The 25,565-nt window shown below is 40.4% G+C and overlaps 1 protein-coding gene and 1 long non-coding RNA gene across 2 annotated transcripts; one reads left to right on the top strand and one right to left on the bottom strand.

Moving 5' to 3' along the window:
- Positions 1–106: 106 nt before the first annotated feature.
- On the top strand, positions 107–23,606 carry LOC134220639 (SAFB-like transcription modulator). Its single transcript, XM_062699740.1, has 8 exons — positions 107–370; positions 490–720; positions 784–967; positions 17,042–17,126; positions 17,192–17,223; positions 17,629–18,616; positions 20,403–20,531; positions 22,697–23,606. Exons 1-8 carry the CDS (start codon positions 245–247, stop codon positions 23,283–23,285), a joined length of 2,364 nt encoding a protein of 787 aa, XP_062555724.1. The 5' UTR covers positions 107–244; the 3' UTR covers positions 23,286–23,606.
- Positions 8,022–13,924, bottom strand: LOC134223352 (uncharacterized). The gene is made up of 3 exons (XR_009982535.1): positions 13,071–13,924; positions 8,614–8,916; positions 8,022–8,286 (listed from the first exon to the last, which is right to left on the bottom strand). It is a non-coding gene; the product is annotated as an uncharacterized LOC134223352 (long non-coding RNA).
- Positions 23,607–25,565: the final 1,959 nt, after the last annotated feature.

Raw genomic sequence — 25,565 nt, 5'->3', positions numbered from 1 at the left:
TTATACAATTAAACTGAACTGTCAAACTCGCTGTCAAAGTTCTGTCAAATTCGAAACATTTTCGAACCTTTACCTTTTGTTTAACTTGGCAACACTGCACGCGGCATCGATTGTCATTTTCACTCAGCAGTCGTCGTGTTCGGTTGTGCGTGTTGATTTGCTCCGCGTGTGAAGTGAAAAAAGTTCAGCTTCATTTTTGAGAATTATTGCAACAGTAGTGAACCTCGAGGACTAAACAAAAGGTATGTCTGATACGGTGGAGAAGCGCAAACTTTCGGAGCTACGTGTGGTAGACCTGAAACAGGAACTGGAGAAACGGGGCAAGGATGGCAATGGCGTGAAAAATGTGCTGCTGGAACGGTTGACTCAGGTAAGCCAAAGGGCAGACATCTTGCTCGAATCCGCCATATTGAATTTGCTAACTCATTTGTCGCAGCCCCAGGGCACAGTACTAATTTTTTTTTGTTTATTTTTCCTTTCGATTCTCAGGCATTGAAGGACGAAAAGTTGGATCCAGAAACGCACGAGTTCGAAATCTCCACCCCGGGTAAAACCCCAGCCAAAAAGGGAAAACCGACGAAGGCAGAAGAAGAAGCCTCTGAGGCTGATAATTCAACTACGGCGGAAGGCGATTTGAACCTTGATGACATGGTGGTGCAGGATGAGTGCAATGAAGATGAACCGGTCGCGGGAGAGGCAAAGAAGTCGGCCGAAGGAAAGGTTTGTTTTTGATTTTCATTACATTTCATATGCCTACCTATAAAGCGGGATTCGATATTTTAGAAGGTAGAGCCAAAGAAGGAAGAAAAGGTGGAAAAGTCTAAAGCAGCTGGTGCCACAGAGGCCGACAAAGGTGGCAAGGACGAAACAAAAGAAGCAGATAACGAGGATTCGCTCAATTTGACGATTGGCGAAGAGGACGAAAAGCTGCTTCATGATGACAGTAACATCGAAAGTGAGAAAAAAGGTATGTAGAGGAAGGGGTATATTATTGTTGTCTAATGACTCTGCTCGAAATTGCTTAAAGTAGCTCGGACTTACCCGAGAAATTTTAAACAACAAAGAGCTGTCAAGGTACTTCGAGTTAGGTTCTCAATGGACGCTCACCAAGTACAAGAAAAAGCTTACTTTGCCGAGTTGCGGCTTCCGCCTTGATAATTTTGATTCATTTGATAACAGTCAGAATGTCAAAATCCCGTGCTACCTCGAGTTGCCCGAACTACAGCTCAATCTGTTTCAAGCGACTCCCAAGCAGGTTGGAGTCAGCTGAATGGGCGCCAACACAACCTACTTCAAGCTGAATGGACGCCAAAAATGAGCTCGTAAGCGAATTAAATCACCCGGAAATAAGAATGGCTGGCACTAGCCATCAGCAATGCTAATAGGACATCGATCTAAAATAATTCGATATCCTGTCAAAAGTAGTCTTACTTTGCCAGCAGGGTGATTCGATTGTTGTTGAACCGTTTATTTCTCCAAATGAGACAGACCCTAAATAGCAAAGTTTTTCTTTTTTTTGATAATTAAAATGTTCGGCTCATCCTACATTTTCATAAGAACCAAATCTGGAATTATAACTGCTGATGATTGTAAAGGTCAGATAATAAGTCTTGTCCAATGATAGCTTGAAGTAGATTGCAATCGTTTTCGAGTTAGTTATTGCCGTTCATTGCACCATTCCAACCTACTTTGAGTCGCTCGAAAGAGTGGAATTTGAAGAAGCTGTCAGTTTGGGAGGAAGAATGGTCGGGGTTTTGCTACACCGCACCAAGCGGCTTTTCGACTGTTTTGTTATAGGGGAACCCGGGGCAAGAAAGTCACCTTAAGCATTTTGGACTATTACATGGTTGAAACACCACTAAATCAAACGTTTATCGCACGCAAAATGTAATGTAGATTGCTATCAACAAAACTACATCGATATTGATATGAATTACCGTGAAGTACCCTAATTTCGCGCACTTAAGATTTGACAAAGTTAAAACGTTCATTAAAAAACATGTAGTGGCCATTTGGAAACATTTGCTACTGCATCACGTAGTATGTAGAAGGATTCTAAGTTCTCATAAAAATGTTACTTGCAAATTTTGCTGCTATTTAAAATAAAATCCGAGACCGTTGTATGCTCCTTATTTCGCGCAAGAAAATAGGATAGTTCCTAATTTCGCGCAAAAGTATTCCTAACTTCGCTCATGTTTGGAATTGAATATCGTTGTTGGTTTGATGAAATATAATCAATTAACCAATAGAAGCATGCATGACAGCCGTCAGTGACCCATTCTTTAGTCGAAATGGTATGTGCCTATATTTCGACCGTGGAGCTTTGCTTAGATTTTACTTTATGCATTTTAGTTGACACAAGTCATAATTCCTAAAATATCGTTTGCTTCTGAAATATAAACCATATTTTAAGAAAAAAAAGCATTGTATGAGCAATGTTTAGCTGGTGTATAAAAATAGTTTAAATATTCGAGACGTCATGAAAGAAAGTCTTAAATTCCGCTATCTCTTACATAGGACATAGTGGGCTTCGTGGCCGTGCGGTTAGCGACGTCAATCGTCTAGACGCATGTGCTGTGGAGTGTGGGTTCGATTCCCGCCCCGGTAAGGAGAAAACTTTTCGTAAAGCGAAAAGCTCTCCACTGGTCCACTGGGTGTTGTGTAAATGTCCTGTCCGTTGTCTCATGCTAGATGTTAAGTGTTCAGTCTGTGCGACCTCTGGTCGAAGACGGTGATTCTGTCTTTTTTTTTTAAAAAAGGACATCTTCAAATATGTGTTTTATTCAAAACATCTTCAATATTATATACATTATCGAAAAAGCTGCTGTAGTTTTAAATTAAGTTTAGCATCATTTTACACATCGCACATTTTAGCATCATTTTACACATCGGATTTGGTAGCTGTTGCAGGCACTGATCTATAAGATTTTTCAAGTCAACATTAGTCGATGTCGGTGGTTATCCGCCTGAAAATTAGATAAAAAGCGCATGGGAATGAACTTTTCGGGTTCTATTCAGTTTAAAACTGTCCTGTGTATTATATTGCTTTTGTTTCATTAGAATGTTGCAAATGAAACTGCGCAACAACAATAAACGAAATTAGGCACCATAATTACTCTCATATACCTAATTTCGCTGACAAAGCGAAAGTCTAAATGAACACAAAATACATAAAATTTTACACTTTTCAATAGTAATGACGGGCTGCAAAATGGTGAGTTGACATCCGGGAAGGGGCGCCTAACATAGCTCTGGTCCTCACAAGTTCCAATACTCACGCTTCCACGGGTCTTCCGATGACAATTGACCGCCAGCTAAGGGTTGCGTACTTAGCTGGTAGTGCAGCCTGGGCACTGTTGTCCTTCTGACATCAGCTAGAGTGAGAGGGTGCGTCCTGTGGGGTCTGCCTAGGATGTGGTGGGGTTCGACAGTGGGCACAATGGGGTTCGACAAAAGCCGCATGTGTCCCCAAGCAGGCCCTTTCAAAGCGACCGTGTGCCGCTCAAAGCGCACTAGCCTAGTCCTGGTGTTGGGTGGGACTTTAAACAAATTGACCCGACTGACCGAGCGTCTGTTCACCAAGGAGGTGCGGCTCCAACAGCGTCTGTTCTGGCATCCAGCGGCTGAGTATGAAATGCTATTCCCCGGAAGCTATACCTAAGATGGCAGCCCCATCCCGGTGGATAGGGAACCTTGGGCCAACAACCTACTGTTCCCGAAACATCAATTTGTTCGAGAATCCGATAATAAAAGAATACGGACTGATTTTACGGCGACGACTCTTAGCGCGAAACAACGGACAAGAATAGGAACATGGAACGTTTTAACCCTAGCCCAGCAGGGTAAATTGGCACAACTTGCCAATGAGGCACGCCGCATGAAGCTTGAGATCCTGGGACTGAGTGAAGTCCGTTGGCCAAACTTTGGAGAACACAGAACGCCGTCGGGACAAGTTCTGCTATACTCTGGTTTACGAGGTGAACACGCTCCCGGCATCGCGGAGTTGGCTTCCTACTAAGCGCTCAGGCACACTCTGCGCTTATGAAGTGGGAACCTATAAGTGAAAGGATAATCGTTGCCAGATTTAGAACACGGGTCCGAAACCTTACTATAATCCAATGTTATGCGCCAACCGATGCTGCCGATCTGCAAGACAAAGAGAACTTCTACAGTCAACTCAATGCCGTCGTAGATAGAATTCCGAAGGGTGATATCAAGATCTGTTTGGGCGACTTCAATGCGAAGATCGGATCCGACAACTCGAACCATGAGCGCATTATGGGACGCCATGGTCTCGGAGAAATGAGCGAAAACGGAGAGCTGTTCGCAGAATTTTGTGGTAATAACGACATGGTGATCGGGATCGCTCTTCCCTCATCGACCGGTTCACAAGGTCACGTGGGTCTCCCGTGACGGCTTTACAGAAAATCAAATCGACCACATCTGCATCAGCCGAAAGTGGAAACGGAGCCTTCTTGATGTACGGAATAAACGTAGTGCCGATATTGCGTCTGATCATCACCTCCTCATCGGCGAAATACGCCTGCGCATTGCGCGGATTCGTCGGCAGGAGGAAAGAGTTGGACGACGATTCAACACACGCCGACTGGAAGATGCCACGGTGAAACGGTCCTTCGTTGAAGAACTGGAGACGCGTGCTGCAGATATTCCGGAAGGTGGCAGCGTGGAAGACCAATGGACCGCCATCAAGAATGCCTTCATCACCACCAGCGAGAACAATCTGGGCGAACTACGCACCCAGAGAAAACAATGGATCACCGATGAGACCTGGAGGAAGATAGAGGAGCGAAGAGAAGCCAAAGCCGCGATAGAGCGATCGAAAACCAGAGGAGCCAAAATCTTAGCCCGTCAACGATACGCGGCTCTTGAGAAGGAAGTAAAACGCTCATGTCGACGGGACAAGCGAGCGTGGGCAGACTCTCTGGCCGACGAAGGAGAGAGAGCCGCCGCAACCGGGGACATTCGCCTCCTCTACGATATCTCACGACGCTTAAGCGGGGCGAAGATGAATGCAACGATGCCTGTGAAAGACGCGAATGATCAGTTATTGACCGACCCAACTGACCAGCTGAAACGCTGGTTCGAGCACTTCGAACAACTTTTTCAAGTGCCAGCCAGGCCATCACCTCCTCGGCATGATCTGCCTAGGATCCGACGTATAACACGCGTCAATACCGAAGCTCCATCACTGCTAGAGATTCAAACAGCCATCCAAAGCATGAAATCGAATAAAGCCCCAGGGGTCGACCGCATATCAGCCGAGATGCTCAAAGCTGACCCCATGACATCCGCTCAACTACTGCATCGTTTATTTCGTAATATCTGGGACACCGCAACTTTCCCGGTCGACTGGATGCAAGGTATCTTAGTGAAGGTGCCCAAAAAGGGTGACCTGACTGTATGCGATAACTGGCGAGGCATTATGTTGCTGTGTACCGTTCTCAAAGTTCTGTGCAAAATTATCCTAGCCCGGATTCAGGAGAAGATCGATGCGACTCTCCGGCGGCAGCAAGCCGGATTCCGTGCCGGAAGATCCTGTGTGGACCATATTGTCACGCTCCGCATCATTCTGGAGCAGGTCAACGAATTCCAAGAGTCCCTTTACTTGGTATTCATTGACTACGAAAAAGCTTTCGACCGTCTCAATCACGAGAATATGTGGGGCGCCCTGAGACGCAAGGGAGTTCCTGAGAAAATCATCGGCCTCATCGAGGCACAGTACGAGGCCTTCTCGTGTAGAGTGCTGCACAATGGGGTCTTGTCCGACCCTATCCGGGTCGTAGCTGGTGTGAGGCAAGGATGTATTCTATCACCGTTACTGTTCCTCATCGTAATCGACGAGATTCTGGTAGATGCGATTGACCGTGAACCAAACCGCGGGCTGTTATGGCAGCCTATAACCATGGAGCACCTAAATGACTTCGAATTGGCGGATGATGTTGCACTCCTCGCGCAACGGCGCTCTGATATGCAGAGTAAGCTCAACGACCTTGCCGAGCGCTCCTCTTCGGCAGGTTTAGTCATCAACGTCAACAAAACCAAATCGTTGGATGTAAACACGGTGACTCCTTCCAGTTTCACAGTAGCCGGGCAACCAGTGGAGAATGTTGAAAGCTTCCAATATCTTGGTAGCCAAATGGCGTCAGACGGCGGTACCAAGATCGACATAGGCGCACGGATAAAGAAAGCAAGGGCTGCCTTTGCGAGTTTAAGAAATATCTGGAAAAACAGGCAGATAAGTGAATGCACCAAAATACGAATTTTCAACTCTAACGTGAAATCTGTGCTGTTATACGCTAGCGAAACATGGTGTGTATCAGTGGAGAACACTCAACGGCTGCAGGTGTTCATTAACAGGCCTGGTGGCCTCACAACTGGATCTCAAACAACGAGCTTCATCGTCGTTGTCACCAGAGGCCGATAGCAACAGAAATTCGGGATCGGAAGTGGGGCTGGGTCGGCCACACTCTACGTAGGGGCGGAAACGAAATCTGTAAACAAGCATTAGACTGGAACCCAGCGGGACATCGCAGCAGAGGCAGACCCAGAGGCTCATGGCGGCGAAGCCTCAATAAAGAAATAAAAGAAGTCGACCGAAATCTAACCTGGCAACAGGTTAAAGCGATAGCCGGGCAACGCTCAGGATGGAGATCTTTCAAGTCGGCCCTTTGCACCACTGGAGGTGTACAGGATCCATAAATAAAAATAAATAATAGTAATGACGAATAAACTGCCCCTATTCGCATAAGCGTCCCATGTCAGTTTTCTTTAACTTCAGTAATATGCCGTTGAATGTTTCAAACTCGTTTTACATGGAGAAATACAAAAAATTCTAATAAATTAATTAAACCTCAAATCTTAAAATTTGGTATAATATCCATCATCTGTATACATTGCTATGGAACTATTAAATAGACCATAATTATATTTCTTTTTTTGTGAAAAGGTGTATCAAAAGCTGGAATGTGACTGTTGTGCGAATAAATTGCAAGCTGGGACAACACAAGTGGGCTTTAATTTTCAAGTTTCTTGAACGAAGCCTATTGTTTTATCAGTTTTTCTTAAAGATGATGCAATTTTAAGCTTGTCTGGAAAAAAATCATAATCGCCAAAAAACGACATGGGACTCTTATGCTAATCGCGGCGGTAAACATATCCAACAGAGCATAATGGATACAAATATTTCCAAAAAGTAGCCAGTTTTGTACAGTAAAATCATTTGTTTACTTGGGTCATGTTCTTCGTCGCTGTGCTAAGTACAAGCAAATATGGCGGTCGATGGGAGGATCAAATTGAAATAATTTTATTTGGTGTACTAAACCAAGTTTGTTTTTCAAATTTTTTCGTGAGAAACATTCAACAACAATGATATTTTGTAATCCTCCAGATTTTTCAATTTTGACTGGTACCTAAAAATTAAAAAAAATAAATGATTTAATAATGCGCGAAGTTAGGGCGCTCGTGAAATCAGGGCACATCACGGTATACATATCATGAAAGTAGGCAAAATGTGAAAATTTATTTTTATTGTTTTTTTTATATTTTATTGTAAAAAAGGAGCGGGGCAAGCCACCCTACCCCCCTACAGGGGCAAAAAGGACACATATCGAATGAAGGTATAATAAAGAACCTACCGCCACAAAATCACTTAAACAAAGATCAATAAAAAATAAAAAACCTAACGCCACATAATTGAATCCTGCAGCGAGGTTTGTTGGAACTCTTCTAAGGCTCATTTGTTTAATTAAAACACTCCACGGAGCCGCAAGTCTTTCAAAAAATTATTACATACAATTGAAATCAGAAATTTAATTTTCAACTAATTTAGGGGAAAGTGGGGCAAGATGGCCACCCTAAGCGGTAATCCCTGTAAAACAGTGAAACTTCTTCGAATTCTGCTGAGTTTTCAATGAAACACCTTTATGATGGCCTGTCATTGATATAAGTATCAAAAACACTGAATAATGACGTTTCAGTATCTTATAAACAGGTTTTAAAAAATGTGTTTTTATGACGCCTATATTTACCATATGGGGCGATATGACCACCCCCTCGGGGCAAGACGAACAAGGATAAAAAAATATGTCAATAGCGTGCTGAATTTATTTAGAACGGGTGACATATTTCTTCCACTTCTAGGATTATGCTCAAATGCTGTTTCGCTTGAAAATGTCGTATTCCATGTTGATTTGTTGACCACTGGCTATACGGCAATACCTGAATTTGCCTATAACTAATGTTCACGATTCAAACCACGATTAAAACCTGAGACGAGACCTGCAAAGACGGCTTCTTTTTCCCTGCTTTTTCCTTGTTTTGACACTTGTTCTTCTTTTCATCACAGTTGATCATCGATTCTCAACTGTTTCCTTGAGTGTTTCACCTAAATCCCGGGTAGAATCTTCTGAGCACAATAAAAGTGTTTGTGATTTACGGATTTGTAAACTTATTTTTATAAAGATTTTCCTATCGGAAATAAAACACGTATTCATAACAGTTCAATATTAAGCTGTCCGGCTTTTCTAGAATACTTTTCAAAGTTAGATGAAGTTACATTTTTTCCTCTTTGCAAGTCCCGTCCCAGATTAAAACCATATCCGTTGTTTAAAATCACGTCTGATTCAGGCTGAAACTATTTCGATGATTTTGGAAATCCATTTAAGGGCTAGGCGATGCTTAAACCTTGTTCTTTGTACAGTTGGCAATACCGCCCCAAGCCGACATATATCCAAAGATTTATATCCTGTCGATCATAATTACTGTTAATTCCCTAGAATCCCCTTATCCCCTATAATTATATAAATATCAATTTATGGTGAAAATTGAGTCCTTTAGGCTTTAAACCTTAAATTATGTAACTACAAAATTATAAGAAAACTCGAATTTCAACTAGACCTGTGCGCCGCCGCGCCACGCCGTCGCCGCCGACACTTATTGACGTACGCCGACGCCGGTGAAGGTGTCGGCGGCGCGCCATACGCCGATTGGCTCCACGCCGCCGAATTTCGTATTTCACGCCGATGATTGGCCAACACAAAAATCACAGTATATAGTGTGTTTCCATTAATTAAACAACCTATCAGGCATTAATTGAATAGCTGTTATATCTTTAGCAGATTTGTTTTTATCTCTTTCCCTTTTATCGGCATTGGCGTGTTAAATGCGAGGTCATTCAAGAACTTCTTGGCAACAGACCTACAAATCAACGAGCGTAGTGATGAACTTCTAATCTCATATGTAACTTCATGTGGAATAACCTCATTCTGGTTGCATTGGGTGGTTTTTAAAGGTTTGAATGTTACATGTCTTAAAATGATTTAGTGCTTATATTCGCGGCTAGTTACAAATCAACACTATGAAAGTTGGATTTAGATTCCCAGTCTGGTAGGATTTTTAAACTTCTCGAGCATGGAATATCAATGTGATTGCCCCGTGATATGCGAATACAAAAATGGTAACTTGGCTTCTGGAGCTGGAGCACGATAGGACACGTGACCCATCAAATTGAACATTTCCTTCACTCCTCTTTGTACTTAAATTGCTAGAATTGCTCTGAAAAAAAAAACGGGTTTCATTTATTTTGATAAAAAATGCTCAAAGAAATTTCTTGGTTTTCCTGAAATAATGTCCAAATGACATCATGGAGGAAGTTCTGAAGGAATAATTGAAGAAAATTCTTAGAGTTTTGAGGAATTTTTGGATTTATTTCCGTAGTAATTTCTGAATGATTTTCTGATGGAATCCTTGGAGAAAATTCTGAAGGAATTCTTGGAGGAATGTCCAACAAAATTCTTGAAGAAATTTAAGAATGTCGTGAATTTCTTCAGGAGTTCTCTTGGAAATTGCTCTAGGAATTCATACGGAGATATCCGAAATTTCATCCTAGAATTTTGGAAGCAAATGGCGGAGAAAATTACAGAGTACAGACGCTTACGCGAAGCACGAGGGATAGAGAGAATCTACTTTCAACAGTGTAATCCAACAGACTAATAAATAAATACGCAATTCTATATTTTGCTAAACAATACCCAAGTAAATTTGTGGGTTTACTTGAAATATTTTCCGAAGGATGTCTTGGAGAAAGTTCTGAAGGAATGAACCTAAAGAAATTGCTTGGAGCCTTGAGGAATATCTGGATCTATCTTCGTAGTAATTTTTGGAAGATTTTCTGGAGGAATCCCTGGAGAAAATTCAGGAGGAATGTCCAAAAAAATCTTGAAGGAATTTAAGAATGTCGGTAATTCCTTTGGAAATTATATCTGATATCTTAAAATTTGTTCTAGAATTTTGGAAGGAAATAGTGGAGAAAATTCCGAAAGAATTACTAGAAGAATTACCGAGTGAATGGAATGTTTTATGGAATACCTGGAAAAGTTTCAGAGGAATTGTTAAAACAATTTCCGAAGGATTTTTTTTTTTAAATATGTGTATATGTACAGTTATCCATCATTCTGGCTTGAGTCTTGCTCTGCATGCGGCTCCACCCAAAACTACAATCGAATTTAAATGAACCGTTTGTTTGAGAAACTGCATATGTGACATTTTTGGCCAAAAAGAGATTTTTATATATTCTGAATCCTCGTCCAAAAATACGTATTCTGGCAAAAAATACGAAATTTTTTTTTCGTTCAGGAATGTATGAACTTTTTTTCGTTTGTTTGAGAAACTACATATGTCCACGCACTTTGAAGAGCAATTGTGGAGTACTGCTTACAGTTTTTGCACCAGAAGTGCCCCAGGGTGTTGAGTTTTGCCAAAAACTATTGATCTGTATCGAAGAAATTGAAAGATTCGGTGCCAATTTGTTCAAAAACAGTTTTTTGTTGTTTTCTCGAAATTGTGTAAAATGGAATTATGTAGTTTCTCAAACAAATGATTCAAATACAATTCTGCTTTCAATGCACTGCTGTATGTACGGCAAAAACGGAGGCGGCAGACCCGTAAGCAGAGACACTTACGCGAAATCATCGGGATCTCCTTTCAACAGTGTAATCCAACAGACTAATAAATAGATTCGCAATCCTTTTTGAGCTTTTCGAGGGCCAGCTTCTTTGAGGAAGGTACGTCAAATCCATTACAAATGTAGGAAAGTGTACCCATCTACATGGGTTCTTTAAGTTCCTTAAGATAATTCTTAAGGTCCTAAGAAGTTCCGAAGCAATCCATAAAGGAAATTTCAAAGAAAAAGCTGGTTTCATTTGTGGACGTTTCTTGAGGGAATTCCTAGAGAAATTCCCGATGGAATTCCTAACAGAATTTTTGAAGGTATATTAGAATGAGTTTCTTGATGTCTTACCGAATTGATTCCTGAATATATTTTCTAGGGAATTTTTTAAGGTGTTTACGAAAAAAAATCTGTAGAAATTTTCGAAGGCTGCAGTAAATTCCCAAGGAATTCTTGAGAATATCCGAATATCCGCAATCTCGATATTTTGGGAGTTTTTCTTGGCATGTAGTCTTGTTTCTAGAGTCAAAACTGAGTTTGTTTCACTACTGTCCAGATTTTCGAAGAAATTCTTAGAGTATTATAAGTTCCAATAGCTATTTGTTTGGGACATCCACTAAAAAAATCCTTCATTTAAAATTCTGTTCGAAAATCTTTTCAGGTTCTCGTTTGGTTATTCCTTCAAGAATAGAGTCGAAGTTCCTCCAGGAATTTCTTCAAAAATCTCTTTAAAAAAGCCACAGGAATTAATTTGGACAATCCTCCAAGGATTCCTTCAGAAAACCTTCCGGGAAGGCCTTTTATTTATGTTTCAGAAACTTCTTTGGAACCTCCTCCAGGAAGTATTTAAAAAAAATCCTTCAGTAAACTATACAAAGTTTCTGCAGAAATAACTCCGGAACGAATCATAATATGGAGGAATTTTTAAAGGAATTTTCGAAGAAACTCCCGAGGGAATTTGTGTGTTAAACTTTTTTCAATTTAAAAAAAAAACACGTAAACAACGATTTAAAAATATAAATGAATTTACAAACAAAATTTCCGAAGATTTTCCAAAATAATTTCAGAAGAGATTCCCGAACGAATTCTTAAAGGAATTTTAAAAGAAATTTTCGGAGATCTACAAAAATATCTGGAAAAGTTGCTAAAGGAAATTCAGGAGGATTGTCCGAAGGTATTCCTATAGGAAATTTGGAAAGAATTCCTGGAGAAAGTTCTAAATAAATTCCAGAGGGAAATTTCGAGAGAATACCAAAAATATCTTCCTAGAATTTTAAAAGAAATTGTTGAGGAATTACTGGAAGAATTTTTGTTAGAAATTCCAAATACAAATTCCTAAGGATTTTCTAAAAAAAAAATCCTAAAACAAATTCCAAAGGGTTTTTCCAAAAGGATTTCGAATGTATTCCTAAAACAGTGTCCGTAGGTATTCCTCTTGAAATATTTTACATGGAAATTTTCTAAGGAATTCTTAAAGGAATTTTCAAGGGAACTCCTAAAAAAGTTTTCGAATGAATTTCTAAAGAAATTCCCAAAATACTCCGTAAAGTAATTTCTAAGGAAATTCCTGAAGGAACTTTTGAAGAAATTTCGGAACGAATTTCCGAAGAAAAACCCAAATAAATTTTCAAGGGAATTCTTAGAGGAAGTTCTGAAGGAATTCATTAGGGAAATTGCTTTTTCGAATTTTCTGAGGAATATCTTTCGAATTTTCTGAGGAATTTTCTGAGGAATAGGAATTTCTAAACGAATTTCTGGATTTGTATCCAAATTACTTTCCAATGAACTTATGTGCTGTGATGCGGCAATATGCTAGTGGAGGATTTGATGTAAACTTTTGCTGTGGACATACAAGCTACACCTATTAGGATGTTCACTTCATCAGTCTGACTGTAGCTAGTAATTGTACAAAAAATAATAAAAAGCATCATATGGCTTGCTGCGTGAAACTTTTTTTCTTAACTAAAAATTCTTCACGCCGAATCGCGCTGCCGCCTCCGCCGCCGACGTGACGCCGCCGACACCGCCGCCACCGGTGTAAAAATGGCCTTACGCCGCCGCCATTCACAAATACTTCGGCGCACAGGTCTAATTTCAACTAAACCATCTTAAAATCAATATTTCAAGAACAAGCGAGGTTGTCAAAGTGCGTTTTTCAGTTGTATAGCCCTTTTACATTATTGTTACCCATGCCTCGTAATAATAATGTGAATATGATGCTCACTTAAGTTGTAATCAACGTTGGCTGTCTTACCCCATATGGCGGTCTTGCCCCACTTTCCCCTACTTCCTAGGACGGGAACTTGACTTGCCCCTATAAGACGCGAACAGGGCTCTTCGTTGATTCGCCTGTGGGTTCCTCATCGTTTGAAGTTCGGCATCTGCCACATCTTCATAATTTTCCGAATCCGTGAGGTAACCGGCTGACGGAACCCGCTTTGCCTAAGTTTCTTCTCTTTCTTCCACGTCACTTCCTTTATCTTCCACTTTGCTTTCGTTCTCAAGATCTTCTCTTCCGATCGGCTTCGTAGTAGTGTTCCGTAACTGCGTTATTCATTGGTTCCACAAAGTTATCTTCCTCCAATTGTTCAATGATCTTATTCAACTCCAGACACAACCCCAGCATATGAACTCGGATGGGATTGGTTTTTAGGCTGATCTTTCCTAAGCTTTCCGGAGCGTCGTTGTTTGCAATAATGATGACCCGATGACCCGCAGCCCGGCAAAGAAAACACACATCCTGAAGACCGTCGTAATATGTTCGTCCTTTACGGCTACCAAAATTAGGCGATGGCGGTATTTCTTCTTTCAGGTCGATATATACACCACGCACACCAGTGAACATATGCCCCAAGCCAGAATCCGCGGGAAATTTTTCTCTTGTTAAACATTCCACTTTCCCATATCGTCCGAGTGCCATCGATAAGCTTCTGTCACTTGTCTCTGGCGGTAAGTCGAAGACACGAATGTATCTCATATTACTACATCCGTACCTCCACCGAATTTCCGCTGAAATAACGAAATTTGTTCGGCTCCATATTCTTCTTAAGCGATTCCTTCATTGCTTCCAGAGAGATGAACTTGATGAAAATCGAACGTTCGTGTGCCATTCTGTAGACCGCTTCCATGACCGTCAAATCGGTGTCCGATTGTTTTAAAAAGTTTTCAATCTCTGTCCATGTTGGACATTGGGTTCTAAAGCCCTACCTCGTTTATGGTTGCAAACGATAGTGCATCGGTCAAGAATACTTGTACCATTGTTATAAAAATTCTGGTAAAATTCTTCTTTTCGATTTTTGAGTCTTAAGAAAACCTGACACGTTTAGAATGATTACCTTCATCGTTCCCTGAAAGAAAATCGAATATCGATTCTTCATTTTAGGACCCAAGGATGAAAAAAAAAATTCAATATTTTCCTCCTGAACAAAACAAGTGCAACTTCGCGTGTTGTTTACCAAATTTAGTTTCGATTTTAATATTTTGCAGCGAATCCTTTATTTTCAATTACGGCCTTGTATCTGCGAGGCATAGACTCGATCAGGTGGTCAATGAAGTTTTGTGGAATTGCTGCCCAAGCCTTTTGAATTTGTACAAACAACCTTCACAAACAACGCACACCTTCACAATCAATTCGCTGATTCACGATCTCCCACAGGTTCTCGTTTGGGTTCAGATCCGGAGATTGGGGCGGCCAGTCCATCACAATTATTTGGTTATCCTTAAACCACTGTTTGACCACTTTGGCGGTGTGGTTGGGGTCGTTATCTTGTTGGAATATCCATTTTAATGGCATATTCCATTCAGCATAAGGCAGCATAACATCTTACAGGATGTTATTGTACATGTACCGGTCCATGATTCCATCGATTCGATGAATTGGACCAAGGCCGTTTGCAGAAAAACTTCCCCAGACCATCACATTGCCTCCGCTATCTGGCAGTACCGTGAATCTAAGGGTTTTCCAGTCGGTCGACGTACACGGCAAATTCCGTCGCTTCCGAAGATGTTGAAATTCGATTCATCTCTGAACAGAACCGTCCGGCATTTCTGTACATCCCAGCCAATATGAGATTGAGCAAACAGGAGTCGTTTCTTCTGGTTCCTAAGTGAAATCAGAGGTTTTTTCGAAGGGCGTCGAGAGAATACATAATCCGGCTTCAACGGCACGTCGTCTGATTGTCCGGCCGATACAGATAACTGTAAATCCGTTTGCACCTTTAAGAAAGATTTAAAAGGATGCTTCTTAATACATCTGGCGATCATAGAGTCCTCTCTTGACGTGGTGGACCGTGGTCTTCCACCTCTATTGTCCACAGAAATCTTCCCAGTTGAACGAAATTTAAGGCACAGTCTTGAAACGGTCCATTTATTGAGCTGGTATTTGTCGCAAATCGTTTTTTGTGACATTCCGCTCTTGTAATCATCGATTACTTTCTTTCGTAATTCCAATCCAAGGCTGTCAGGAGCCATTTTGATACCTAATAACATTAATACATGGAAAACATAAGTATTGACCTTTCTCAATGTCTATTATGTAATATTTATTGCGAGAAAAGAGAAAAAATCTAATTTTGCGGAGCAAAGAAGAAGAAGCAGATTGAGTGTCGGAAACTTCAAAATGACATGCACTGTACGAAAAGTGTAGATATTTCTTGATTTTAAGAATATTCGAGAAATCTGAAATGTTTCTAAATCACATAAATATATGACCAAATGCCTTCAAAGTATCATAAAACTTTTTTTAAAAATATAGCGGCATGTAACACTTAAACGTTTAAAGTTGCATATTCCCGTTGATTTTAATAATCAACATTCACACCGAAAAAATAAACCAAAAATTTTACCGTGCAACAAGTGATTTGACGTTTGCGGAACAGCTTTCCGACAGTCGACCGTCGGACCCCGGTTCGAATTTTTCAATCTTCTCGCAATACCTTGTTATGGTACAATAACGCACTGCCATTCTACGTATAATTGTCCCATGTACATAAGGAATCCCAGCAAACATGGGACAAATATGCGTATAACGGCAGCGCAAGTGAGATCACTTTTGTCAACAAACGAATCCTTTTCCCCCTTTTTTAAGCACTTCTATAGAAATAAGTCCAAGAAAGCGAGAAGTTGCGCTTGTTTTGACCAACGCAAAATGGCTCTTGTCAACAAAACACTGCCGGTCAATGAGAATAAATAGAAGGAGAGGAAGAAGACCAAATGCAAGTGTATTAGTGGATGATGAAAAATGTAAACAGCAAATGGTGACGTACATATTTGCACAGCTTCTTATGGGAGCTCGCTCGAATGTAGTAGTGAAAGCTTTTTCGCCATACACAAATGGCACGCAAACAATATATGGATTTCCATACCTTAGTATTTATTTACATTGACTGCCGGTGAACTGTCAGTTGACAGCTGATTGCTGCAATAATCATGTAGACTCCTGAACCGTCAACTGCAGTAACTTGCTCGATTTCGATTTAGAAGCATTGAAGTTTACTGATGCTTTTTATGATTGCTCGATTTGAGTTGCACATGTTTTTTTTCCAATACTGTACCTGCCGAGTCTCTATTGACTAATATGATATTGGGATGAATATCATATCGCAAAGATTTCTAGACAATTTTAAGATTTCGGCAGGTATTTTTATTAATAGTCTGTCTAATTCCTTCTAGTGAAAGTCATTTTTAGACTGTATCTTGATTATTTCTTAGAAAATAATAGGGGAAATAACGGCTTTGGCAGGTTTTGTTCTATTATTGGCAGGGGGTTTTCTATAAGCAATTATGCTCAAATTTGGCCTAAACATTCTTTGCATATCAAAGAATATTGTGGCCAAATTTCATAAAATTTGGTCAACAACAAACCCCCTGGACAATAATAGAACAAAACCTGCCAAACCCGTCATTTCCCCTATATAGCCGGTAATAATTCCGTGAATAGCTGTTGTATGTGTTTCTGAATTATTTAAGTTGAGAGGGAACACCAAATCTGATAGTGTTATTGAAAAATGTGATTTAGTTGGCGTTTTTTTCTGCTTATCAAGGTCTTAATCAGTTGTCTTGCATTTCGCATTCCAGGTACTAATGCTGACAAGAACTCGGATGCCAAAAAAACTGATGCCTCAGAAGAAGAAAAGAAGGCTGAGAAGAGTGATACTTCAAGGTAGCATTGATCGTAGTAGATAGTTTTAGTATAAATTTTAAGCAATTTTTTTTAATTTTTTTTAGCGAGAAAACCGGATCTACAAAGGACGAGAAAGGTAATTTTGAATCGTGGCAAACCTGCGCTTTTCAGATGATTTGTTCAGATTAGTTCGAGTGTAACGTCCAAAATGTTTCGTTACCACTATTTCTTGGTTTCGTGAATCTGTCCGCAGAACATCTGTTTCTGTTTTGCCAAAGCAATCAATTGAGAAATTAGTCAGCGTGTTATAAAATAAGTTAGGCTTAGTTTTTTTCTCTGATGAGTATAATTTTCCGATTTTTTCTCAACGAGAGGAGTGTTGGCGCGCTGTGTTCCAAGAAACGTCTCGTCGTCAAATGATTTGTGACAGAGAAAGACAAGCTAGCGACCAACCCATACTAATAATGCCACTACTATAAATAATGTATAATGTTTGTCTATATTTCTCATTCGTTTGGATGCGGAATCTGTGTGTTTGCAGAGAGCGCTGGAAAGTCGTCATCGTCAGCCAAGTCCGGTACATCCAGCGACTCCAAGACAAAGTTGTCACCAAACTCGAATGACAAGGCGGCGACCGTGTCCCGGAACCTGTGGGTTTCAGGCCTATCGTCGCTTACTCGGGCAACCGATCTGAAGATGATCTTCTCCAAGTACGGCAAAGTGATTGGCGCTAAAGTGGTGACGAACACTCGTACGCCGGGAACTCGTTGTTATGGATACGTGACGATGGCATCGGCCAAAGATGCGACGGAGTGCATTACCCATTTGCACCGAACCGAATTGCACGGACGTATGATTTCGGTGGAGCGAGCAAAGTCTGATCTGGGTCCAGCGAAGCCGACAACGGGAAGCAGCAACACTGGTAGCAAGACGGAATCAACCAAGGCGGAAGGTGCTGATGGTGGCAAAGACAAGGACAACAAAGACAGCAAACCCGAGAAGAAGGACGAAAATGGCAGCAAACCGCGCAACAGCAAAGATCGAGCCAGGTCGAATCACAGGGGTCGTTCTCAACATCGCAGCCGGTCTCAACATCGAGGTAAATCGGCGGAGAAAGATGGAAAGCCCAAAGACGAAAAGAAGAAAGATGACACCGTGAAGGAAGAAGGAAAAGGAGCTGCAGTTGTGGCACGCAAGGAGGGAGAGCGCAAAGACAACGATCGCAAAGATAACCGCAATCGAGATCGTGAGGTTCTATCGTTACAGAAGATTCGCGAAGAGCGCGAACGTCAACGGCTCCGCGAGAAGGAACGTCAACTTCGCGAAGAGGACCGACGTCGTCGAGAGTTGCGCCAACGCCAACGCGAAGAGGAACAGCTGCTGCGACGTGAGCGGGAGAAGCTGGCCCTTGAACGGGCTCGTATCGAGAAGGAAAAGGCTGAGCTGTTGCGCATCGAACGCGAACGTCAAAAGCTGGAACGAGAGAAGATCGAACTCGAACGTCTGGAGCTGAAGCGTCAGCAAAGGAAGTACGGTTGAAATTTATCTCTCTAAGATTAATAATTTTCCTTTATTCTCTATTTTATTATGGTATCCACCCCGAGACTCCTCACATTCCTAGGTGCAACGCTCGCAGAAAGCGAATTTTGCGCTATGCCTTCCGGAACAAAAATTACGCGAAACGAATTAACTCAATCGTGTTTAGTGACAAAATATTTCCCTGCTATTACAAGATCATTACGTACCGTGTGTTTTTCGATTTTACTGATAACCAAAGGAGCTGTGCGAGCCACTAATAATGCTGAGAAAAGCATCGAGGAAACATCCAGTAACAATAGAAAACAATGCTTGTTATGGAAAAAAGAGACTGTGTGTTTTAGCGTGATTGCCTGTCATCCTCAGGCGCCCGGTTCTAGTGCCAGGCTATGTCGTTGGGAGACGAGCATATTTCAAATCACGTCCAAGGTAAAAAAAAACAACTACAGGCCCTAACCTATCCGACGAGGGTATGATACATAGGATATAGACGTCTCTTGCATAACATATTTTAAGGTGACCGTTAACATAAATATAGAAAAAATAGCACCTTTTGCCAATCGTGGTAATATATGGAAGTATGGACGAATCACCGTTTCAACATTTGCTAATCGAGAACATGATTTCCGGGTTATCAAACCAGCAAATAAGAATCTTTGTTCTTACATTACTTTTCCCGGTTCAACAGATGACGACAGCATTCGATCTGCAAATCGAATATGAGTTAGTGAATTATCTTCCACACAGTTCGACGACTAATCATATCGGATACGGATTGAAAGCTTCCTGAACAATACCATAAATGTAATCATCTGTCACAATGGATGTGTCAATGCAAAAATGTTACCAAAATATTGATGGTTCATGATGCGCTGCTAATTAATAACAGCTACGAGAACAACAATCGGCATATCCACGATGTTTCTGATCGAGACTTGCTAAGATTAAAAACTTAATTTGGTTTGTTATATTAGCACTTTTCTACTTGCTGGCGTCATGCCTTAAGGGATATCATCACCATTAATCCGTGATTATAATGAGCCCAATGTTAACAAATGTTGAGCAACCATCACAACATGTTCTCAAGACGGTGATGAGAATGAATGTTGTGATCTTTCTCCAGAATGATTTGCACTCTAAGGATATTCCACTGTTTTAGGAAAGCAGTGTTCGCTGAATATGTGCAAATCACAAAACTAACATTAGATCATAAAAGGACATGTTCTTCAACGGATCATATACAGAACAAAGCATACTGCAATATACTATTAGGTATATTAGGAGATTATCGGTAAGTTAGGAGATTAATTAGGCATCACGAGGCGAAGCAGCTATGGGAGGAAAACTTCGAAACGATGCAGTACAACTATGAGCTTGGAAGCAGCTGAGGTCAAACGTGCAATGTGCATCGCAATGGGTAAACGACTGTTTAAATCATCAAGGTGAAGAGGCGATAATATTAGTCAGAAATGATTGAAGTAGAGGAAATATTTTGTCACATTTTCGGGAATGATTATTACCGTCGTCGACTCATGGCTCTTACGTTAGAGGCCATTTCCATTTTTCCAATATCGAAATCATCGATGTTCAGAAAGTTCACCTGAACATGATTGATTTCGTAGTTTTGTCTTCGATACATAAAAACGCGAATATTGCGATAAATAGAAATTTGTACGCAGCGAGTTATCGCGACTGCACTTCAATTTTATAGTTCCTGTACGCTAATATTGTTTCTATCATGTTTTCTGTTTTCTCTTTAAATTAATTCAAAAACATCAGGATTGAAGAGGCGAAACGGAACTTGAAGCGCCCAGCCACCACGGATCATTACGATGACGACCGGAAACGCTCGGCAGGAGCAGATCGGAGATTCGAAGCACCTCCACCACCATCTATTTCCACCTCTGGGTAAGTCTTGAAGGTTGTATGTCAATGCCCAGAATACCAATCCCCAGAATCAGTTCCCCAGAATGGTATTTCCCAGAATTCCATTTCCCAGAACGACCAATTCTCCAGAATGATATTCCCCAGAATGCACCATTTCCCGGAAAAGAAATCCCCAGAATGACCCATTCCCCAGAAAAAAAAACCCGAATGACCCATTCCCCAGAAACCAAAAACCCAGAATGACCCGTTCCCCAGAAAAAGGTATCAGTCTAAGAAACTATGTTTTTCGCTGTCATTTCTATAAATTAAAAATACTAGATACTATATTTCTATGCAAAAATACTTATATTGAAGTACGCATTTGCCCGGAATAAGGCAAAACGAATCCCAGGTAGAAGAAAAGGAAAATAATATCAAATTTTACTATTATTATCTGAATAACTGAATAGCAAAATCTGATATTAGTTTGTTTGATATAGTTGATAAAATAGCAAAAATAATAACAGACATTGCACTAGCAAATAACTCATAAATAACTCATTTTGCTATTATAATAACAAACCAATAGCAAAATATTTGAAGAAAAGAAAATATCAAAATCAGTTATTATTGATATGTTGAAGATGCAAATGATAAATGAATAACAAACTTTGCTATGATTGCAAAATGTGTTCTTCATTTGTTGTTGTGCTCTTTCTTACAATAACATAAAAACAACTAATTTTACTATTATAACAAAACTTGTTGTTGGGATGTTATTTTATGTTATTTATGAATAACATAAGAATAACTAAATATGTTATCATAGCAAAATTTGTTATTATTATGTTATTTGTTTGTTATTCACCTCTACCCGGGATATAATCCATTATACTCGTTGTTCATATTGGGGGAAGCCCATATGGCATAATGCCGTTCGGCATAAAGCCGTTTGGCATAATGACCATTTGGCATAATCGTTGAAAAGAATATGAAATGCAATGGGTCGTAAGAATATATGATTTCCATTTTAGAAGTATGTATTTACCTGGAATAAGACAAAAGAGTAGATGACTCCTTTTTAAAAGTATGCGTTTGCCCGGAAAAAGGCAAACGAATAGATAACTACCCGAGCAAAGCCTGACATCATAATGAGAGCAAAAAGAAAACATATTTTGATATCGACATCAAATTGAAATCATAAACTTAATCATAAACATAAACATCATATCATAAACATAAACATAAACAATACATCATAAACATAAACTTTGATCTTCATGATTGATAACTTATTTAGGTATCAATTTGATGTTGATTTCTGAATAATATGAACTGATATTAAACTGATTACTTATTTCGTTATCCAAAACCAATATCAATATCAGTTTTCGATTTGCTCTCATCGACAGCAGAAATAGTTTTCAATTTGATGTCACAGTAAGATTTTTCCGCTATACATTTTGTTATTTTAACCGTTAAAACGACCAAAAGGATATCATGCTGAGTTATCAAAATTAGGCGATTTCACAACAACAAAATTAGTTATCGATTTGCTCTCCATCTTTGCTCGGATACTTCTTCAAAAGTATGCATTTGCTCGGAAAAAGTAAAAAAGTAAATCACTCATTATTTTAAAGTACGCGTTTGCCTGGGATAATGCAAAAGAGTAGATGATTCCTTCTTTAAAAGTACGCACTTGCCCGGGATGAAGCAAAAGAGTAGATGACTCCTTCTTTAAAAGTATGCATTTGCCCGGAATAAGGCAAAAGAGTACATGACTCCTTCTTTAAAAATACGCATTTGCCCGGGATGAAGCAATTACGAAGTATTTAGACTAAGCTAGGAAATGGTGCATTCTGGGGATTAGGACATTCTGGGGAATGTCTTTCGGGGGATGGAGGCATTCTGGGAAATGTCTTTCGGGGGATAGGGGCATTCTGGGGAATGTCTTTCTGGGGATTGTGGTATTCTGGGGAATGGTTTTCTGGGGAGTAGTGCATTCAGGGGAATTAATTTCTGGGGAATCACTTTCTGGGCAATGGGTTTCTGGGGTATGACATACAATCGTCTTGAATATGCCGTATAATGAATATGCCAATTTAACCATTGAAAATCATCTTAAAAATTTAGAAAATTACGTTCAGTCTTCGAACATGTCTTATCTAGACTCCTTTTAATTTGTTTCTTACATTACCTATTCGCAGTCGGGGCTCATACGCGTCTTCTGACAAGAAACGTCTAGATGACTACAAGGCTCGTGACGATTACAAGTCGCGCCCAGTTGATGATTTCCGTCGAGATAACTACAAGCGCAATGGAGGTGGTGTAATGGATCGGGATATGGATCGTCCGTCAATGCCTTCGATGGATAGCCGGTATCCGGACAATCGCTCTGGTGGTGGCGGCGGTGACTACCGTGGAAGCGGCGGTGCTCGCGATGATCGTGACCGCAACGGCTCAGCACCAAAATCGCGCTATATGGATTCAATGGATCAACGTTACCAGGACCGCTCTGGTAACAATGGTGGCGGCGGCGGTGGTAACAGTGGACCCTGGAATGCAGGGCTGCCCCAAATGAGTATTCAACCGGCTGGTATGAGCAGTGCCGACTGGCGAATGGATAATGGCCAAGATCGGTACGATCGTACCTACAATGAACGGAAAGCACCACAAATGAGTGTCAGCCCCTTCATGGATCCATCTAGGCAGAACCAATTCATGAGCGGTGGTGGTCGACCACAGGACAGATATGGCGCTCCTGTATCCGGACGGTTTGATAATGGACGGTATTAGATGGGAAGAGTAGAAATACACCGATTTTTAGTGTATATTGGAATTCCTAGATTATGTAAGAATGACACATTGAAGCAAGTTCAAAATAAGCTTATGTAAGATTTACATCAAGCATTTGTGGAAGTGTATCAGCACACTCAAATGTTACTGTAATGAAACAAATTCTTTCGTGTATTGCTTACCCTTTAACTGTACATCCCACTTTCACATATAAATATGATGTGTGATTATTTGGTGTAAGAATTATCTCTGTAATAGTCATTATTGAGTGATAGCATATAAGTAAATTAAAAAAAGAAATAAATAAAACTTTCAAAAGCACTGCACTGCTTCCTTTTTTGTATTCAACTTAAAAAAGAAACGAGAACTAAAGATCGCAATTCCGTCATTCATCACAGTGAACAACGAATGGTAACGAACCCTACCCATCGCAAAATTTCGCCGGCCATGTGCAAAGCTAGTTTTTCCGGGGGCAGAAATAATGTTTGCAAGCAACCACCTCATCATGTAAAGATGCCTCGGTAATAGTAACAACTTCATTTTCAACCGCCGAGTTGTATAGTAAGCCGACTTCCCGCTAATGGACAAGAAAAAACCGTCTACCGTAACCAGATGTTCTACTGCTCAAGATCGTAGAACTTGTTAGCGACTGGACAGACATTGAGGATAATAAGTACATCATAATCGGTGCACCCAGAATGTAGATCCAACAAAGAATATCGGCACTTCGTTGAAAACTTTATTATTCATTCAGATTAAGGCCGGAGTGGCCTCTGCAGTACTGTAAAATAGGGCGGATAGAAACAAACTTCCTAAATTTAAATATACTTCAACTAAATTGTAAGAATATTAAAAAAAAAATGTGAAAAAGGCTTTATACTCATGTAGTTCAAAATGGGGCGTCTGGGTCGAGAGGATGCTGTTTTTTCGAAGGAGTGAATGTGAAAAGCTCTGTATGTGTGTCACGTAGCACTTTGAGTGGCTTTTCTGAACATTTTATTTTTCTCGAAAAAAAATTTCTTCTAAAAATTTTGTCTCTGCCCAAAACCACCCCCGTGGCTACGCCACTGAGTCGATTTATACAAGCTAAAACGAAACGAATGCCGACAAATTATACGGGATGCTAAGGATAACAGCTGGGAGAATTTCCTAGATGGAATAAACAGCAATCAATCGACGACAGAGTTCTGGGGAAGGATTAATGCTCTCAGTGGGAAGTGTAAAGCTCTCGGTATGGCAATCCACCATGAAGGTGTACTCACCCACGACCAGACCATCATAGCTGACGAGCTAGGTCTGTATATCTCATCTCACTCATCCTTCGATTCATATAGCGACGTTTTCATCTATCGGAAAAATGCCACTACAGTAATATCCCGATTTTATCACCCCCATGGTGAATTTTGGGGTGATAAAACAGGGTATGTGACAAAATCGGAAAAAAAATTATTTTCAATTTTTTAATTCATTTCACAAATTTGAATCATTTCATGCCTTGGAAAGGCAAAATGCGTGAACGGTACCCGTTATTTCCTGTCGAAAATGCTTTCCGAATTCTTCACAGGTACCCAGAAGTCATTTATTATAAACTACAGGCGGTGAAAGTTATTTCATGAAAATCAATGTTGTTTGTGGTATTATATATAGAACGAGACTAAAATTTTCAAAATTTTTTGTGGTGACAAAATCGGGTCGAAAACGTGATAAAATCGGGGGTAGACAAAATCGGGGAGTGACAAAATCGGGTTGAGTAAACAAGGAATGGTTTGTTGATCGATTTCTTGAAGCATGAGGGTATTCAGCAGCAGCATACGCCACAGCAGAACGAAGTCGCAGAGCCCGAAAATCATTCGCCTGTGGAAATGGCTTGGTGTATGATTATTGAGTCTGGATTACATTATCGTTATTGGGCAGAGGCTGTTGATATGGTCAATTATCTCCAAAATATGTTGCCGACGAAGCCCGTGCAGGAAACGCCTTTTGAAATTTGGCATGGTACTAAGCCGAACATGAATATGATCCAGGTGTTCCGTTCAAAGGCGTATGTATGGGATCAGTACAAAAGGCCGAAAATGTTCTAGCATACCACAAAAGGCCGAAAACCCAGAAGGCCGAACCACGAAAGGCCGAATGACACAAAAGGCCGAATAATACAAAAGGCCGAATCAATACAAAAGTGTCAATCTTCCAATAAAGAGAACTTGGAATACTTAAAAATTTACGTTTACTGTTGCCGTCTTATAAATAAAAACTTGTCTACGTGTTTTGCAACTAGTAGCA

Source organism: Armigeres subalbatus, chromosome 3, assembly GCF_024139115.2.
Source record: "Armigeres subalbatus isolate Guangzhou_Male chromosome 3, GZ_Asu_2, whole genome shotgun sequence".
Taxonomy (NCBI): Eukaryota; Metazoa; Arthropoda; class Insecta; order Diptera; family Culicidae; genus Armigeres; species Armigeres subalbatus.
Note: the sequence above shows the minus strand (reverse complement) of the source record. Positions and strands in the feature narration are given on the sequence as shown.